Consider the following 5,056-nt stretch of genomic DNA (forward strand, 5'->3'; position numbering starts at 1 on the left):
GCTCCAGTTTCGGTCACAACAGTGCATATTTCTTGGATTAAGTTCTAACCAGAAGGGGTACAGATGTCTGGCTCCAGATGGCCGAATTTATGTCTCAAGACATGTGGTGTTCAATGAGACACTATTTCCGTTTCAGAATGGGTTTGTCTCGTCAAGGATTAACACGAGTGCCAGGTTCTGTCGTCACCAATCTGTTATCCCGATAGTTCGCTCGAGTGACCCGTTGGTCTCAATACCAGTGCATGCACCTGAAGCTCCCACACAGTCTTTACGGTGTCATCAGTCCCCCAGTTCTAGGTCTGTCCACAGGGGTTCGGATAATGTGGTCGACTCAACCATGTCTCCATCTGCTGTATAGGTATTCCCTACTACCAACAGACACCCCATGTGCACTCGGTCAAAGAATGGAATCTTCAAGCCCAAAGTCTTTTCCACTATTGTTGAAGAGAAGGAACCAATCACGATTGATGAGGCGTTCAAAAGCACTGCTTGGACTGCAGCAGCACATGCTGAGTATCAAGCATTGCTGGCAAACAAAACGTAGGACCTTGTCACGTTACCTGAAGGGCGTCGAGCAGTAGGGTGCAAATGGATCTTCAGAGTTAAACGTCATGCTGATGGGACAGTCGCTCGCTACAAGGGTCGGTTGGTGGTCAAAAGTTATTTACAGGAAGCAGGAGTTGATTTTTTCGAGACCTTCAGTCCAGTGATCAAGCCAACGACGATCAGAGTGATCTTGTCTCTCGCAATATCTCGAGGGTGGCATCTCAGACAAATCGATGTGAACAATGCGTTTCTGAATGGAGACCTGGATGAAGAAATATATATGACTCAACCACCAGGGTTTGAGCAACACTCGGCTGATGGGAGACCTCTTGTTTGCAGGTTGCGAAAGGCACTCTATGGGTTAAAACAGGCCTCTCGTGCGTGGTTTCAGAAGCTACGAGACTTCCTGGTAGCTACTAATTTTATTGCATCTAAGGCTGATAGTTCCCTTTTCATTCGACAAGAAGGATCTCAAGTGCTTTATATCCTCATATATGTTAATGATATAATAATTACAGGCACTAACTCTTCTGCTATAGACGAGTTTGTAAAAAGTCTTGATGTTCAATTTTCCTTGAAAGATTTGGGTCCTCTAAATTACTTTCTTGGGATCGAAGTAACATACACTTCGAGTGGCGTTTTTCTCAGCTAGAAGAAGTACATTCTGGAGCTACTTCGACGAGCTTCCATGGACACATCCAATCCCTCTCCTACGCCAATGGTAACTACATGTAAATTGACGGTTAATGAAGGGGATCCAATAGAAAATGAGAGTATTTTTAGGAGTATTGTGGGAGCCCTATAGTATGTGGTCATAACAAGACCAGATATTGCATTTTCAGTCAACAAGGTATGTCAATACATGCACAAGCCTCTCGATACACACTTCAAAGCTATAAAACGGATTCTGAGATACCTACGAGGGACACTAGATTATGGACTACAGTTCACTCGCAACTCCAAACTTCTTCTTGAGGGCTACTCTGATGCAAGTTGGGGTTCAGACATTGATGACAGACGATCAACATCGGGGTTTTGTGTTTTCTTCGGTGGAAATCCAATTTCTTGGAGCTCCAGAAAGTAAAAAGTAGTATCGAGATCCACAGCAGAGGCCGAATATCGCAGCTTAGCTCATGTTACTGCAGAAATAACATGGATTCGATCGTTGTTGACAGAACTTGGTATTGAGGTTCGTAGCAAGACATTGGTTTGGTGTGACAGTTCTGCTGCCATTGCTGTAGCAAACAATCCGGTCATGCATTCTAAGTTCAAACACGTAGAGCTAGACTTATTTTTGTAAGGGAAAATGTGGTGAATGGCTTGCTGCAAGTTGGTCACGTCTCTGGCCAAGAGCAAGTGGCCGATGTTTTGACCAAACCATTATCAGCAGGGCAGTTTGAAAAATTCAGAAAGAAACTTCGAGTAATTCCCATGGAAAGTCGTGATATATAGCAGCAAGAACAAATCTCATACAGGAACGAAGGAAGTTAAGATGCATGGGCCATGTTAGGAATAAAGAATCTGTTAGTTGTTAGGCAGTTGTTATTCTGTTATTCTGTTAATAACCACTGCTAGCTGATATATTACTGCTAACGTACTGCCTATAAATATCCTTGTATATTTTCTTGTTGATGAATGGAAATGAGTTTACACTCAACAAACCTTATTCTAGTTTCCACAATCTTTTATCCCTGTGCAATGGTTATGTACAACTGATTCACATTGCAAGTGATGATCTTTACACAATTTGTGAAACATTTCAGAGCAAGAATGATTTATTAGAGTATATGATAAGATCCATAAATAAGGTGGCAGTGAATATATCTGCACAAAAGCCCTTAGCAACCATTTCCGTAAGAAGTTGTGTTGCCTTTGAGGTATAGCTGTTGCAAAGGAACCCCCGAATCATTACATTATAACAGCAGCTATCAGGCAAACAGTCATTATCTCCCATGCTCCCAAACAACCTGTATGCTTCATCTGGCAATCCCTCTTTACACAGTCCATTAATCATTATACAATATGAGTAAACATCCGGTTTTAAACCATTGTCTGAGAGTTGATGAAATAATTCCTTGGCAACTTCGATATGCCCAGCTTTACAAAACCCATCAAATAGGATAGTATACGGGACAATATCAAGCTCCAACCCACTGTTTTGTATTGCTTGAAAAAGTTTCAATGCCTCTTCGATATGAACTGTTTTGCATAAACCATCCAGCAAAATCAAACAGGTCGCCATATCTGGAACTTGTCCAGAAGCAATCATCTTTCTAAAAAGTTCACATGCAGTTGAAATTTTCCCTAACTGAAACATACTCTGCATAAGAGTGTTGTATGTGACAGTATCCGGGATTGGTCCCTTTCGAGATATTTCATGAAAGAGTTCCATTGCTTTGTTTAACCTTTTACCTTTGCAATATCCATTGATCATGGTGTTGTACGTAACTATATTAGGTGCACAACCCTTCTCAATCATCAAGTTGAAAACTCTTCTAGCTTTATCCATTTCATTCTGCAAGCAATGGCCATTAACTAATGTATTATACGTGACAACATTAGGCTCAATGCCTCGCTTTATCATTTCGTCAACAATACCCTCAGCTTTAGAGACCATCCCTACCTTGCAATGCGCATCAACCAATGTACTATACGTGACAACATCAGGCTCAATGCCTTGCTTTCTCATCGTGTCAACGATCTCTACAGCTTTAGAAATCGTTCCTTCCTTGCAAAGAGCATCAATCAATAACGTATATGTGACAATATCAAGTGAAATATTGTTATCAACCATTTCATTCAAAAGCCTTGTTGCCTCCTCCTGCTGGCCCAAATTACACATACCATGAATTAAGCAAGTGTAAGTAATGATATCTGGTCTAATGCCCTTAACCTTCATTTCAGATAAGAGATTGAGAGCCTCCTGTAACAAACCGTTCTTACAAAGGCAGTCAATGACAGTGCTATATGCTACATTATCGGGTTCATAACCTCTGCTTTCCATCAGCCTTAGAAACCTAACAGCTCTACCAGTATTACCGGTTTTACACAACCCCTTAAGCATTGTACTGTAAACAATCGAAGTAGGTTGATACCCCTTTTCAGTCATTTCATCGAACATACAAACGGCCTCAGAAATCTTACTTTGATTACAAAGCCCATTAATAAAAGTTGAAAAAATTACAACATCAGGCTCAACACCTAACTTCAGCATTTTCCCCAAAACAAAAAACCCAAAATCAATTCGACCTAATTGACAAAAGCAATTAATCAAGATGCTCATAGAATAAACATCATGGGAAACTCCCAATAATTCGATCTGTCTATACTTAGAAACAACAATGGCATAATGTTTCATTCTAACAATGGTTGCAAATAATTTAGTGAATTCCACAATTGAAGGCTTTGGGTACTTTTCAATCATCTTATTGAACAAAATCAAAGCATGATCAACATTATCGAAGTGGTGGTCTCTTTTTCCCTTTCCTCTAACAGGCATGGACATGGGTTTCTTACTTAGGCAATCGATGTGGGTAGCAATGGTGTTAGAAGAAGAAGAAAAAGAGTGCAAATTAGAAAGATGGCTTCCAGCATTAACAACCGAACGAAGAATAAAAGGAGGAAGCTTACCCATATCTTGAAAGTAAGCAAAATGAAAGCAGAAATGGCAGCGGCAGTAGCAGAAGAAGTGTAAATTTTGGGTTGCGAAGTGGTGTTTAGGGAAAGGGTTGGGAGCGTAATTTGGGGTTTTTTTTATTTTTTTAATGTGAATAATATTTAATAAAAAAATTAAACTTTATTTTTAAATGCAACCTTCAATTATTATTAATATTATTATATACTTATAAATCTTCCTTTTAAATTTAATAAAAATTTATTAAATTTAAATTTAAATTTTTAGACTAAGTTGAAAAAATATACAAAGATTACAATACAATTAAAACTTAAATCTATAAAATGTTCTATTTTTATAAATTATATTTTGTCGACATTTTTTTAATGTCGATGCATCTTTTTGTGTGGCATCTCTTTGCAGATATGCGTCAGAGGCAAGCATAATTCGTTATGCAAAAATCGCCTTGCAGTTACAAAATAAGACAGTCGGGGATGTGGCTTTGCAGTGCAGATGGATGACGGTAAGCGTTACTGTTCTCAAAAGTCAATCTAAATTCATCACTTAACTGTTTGCCTGAGTTCTAGAATATATAGACTCATAGACATATTTCTCGAGTGGCTTAAAATGCTGCTGCAACGAGGCAGGTTGTAATCATTGGAGTCAATTTATATTCCATAATTCTACTCTGTGTTTTATATAGTGTGTATGTGTTTGTGTACGCGTCTGTATGCATATGTGTGATAAGAGAACAATCTGATTTATGCTTAATGCAGAAAAAGGAAAGTAACAAGATAAGGAAGGAAGAACATAATATATGCACATGTGTGATAAGAGAACAATCTGATTTATATTCTGTTATGAGCTTTAATAAACTACCAATTTCTAATAAAGAAA

At 38.7% G+C, this 5,056-nt stretch overlaps 1 protein-coding gene across 1 annotated transcript; it reads right to left on the minus strand.

The window, feature by feature from the left end:
• Window positions 1–1,894: 1,894 nt before the first annotated feature.
• Window positions 1,895–4,293, minus strand: LOC107903595 (pentatricopeptide repeat-containing protein At1g63330). The gene has a single exon (XM_016829691.2). It carries the CDS (start codon window positions 4,178–4,180, stop codon window positions 2,306–2,308), a length of 1,875 nt encoding a protein of 624 aa, XP_016685180.2. The 5' UTR covers window positions 4,181–4,293; the 3' UTR covers window positions 1,895–2,305.
• Window positions 4,294–5,056: the final 763 nt, after the last annotated feature.

Source organism: Gossypium hirsutum, chromosome D05 (genome assembly GCF_007990345.1).
Source record: "Gossypium hirsutum isolate 1008001.06 chromosome D05, Gossypium_hirsutum_v2.1, whole genome shotgun sequence".
NCBI classification, from domain to species: domain Eukaryota; kingdom Viridiplantae; phylum Streptophyta; class Magnoliopsida; order Malvales; family Malvaceae; genus Gossypium; species Gossypium hirsutum.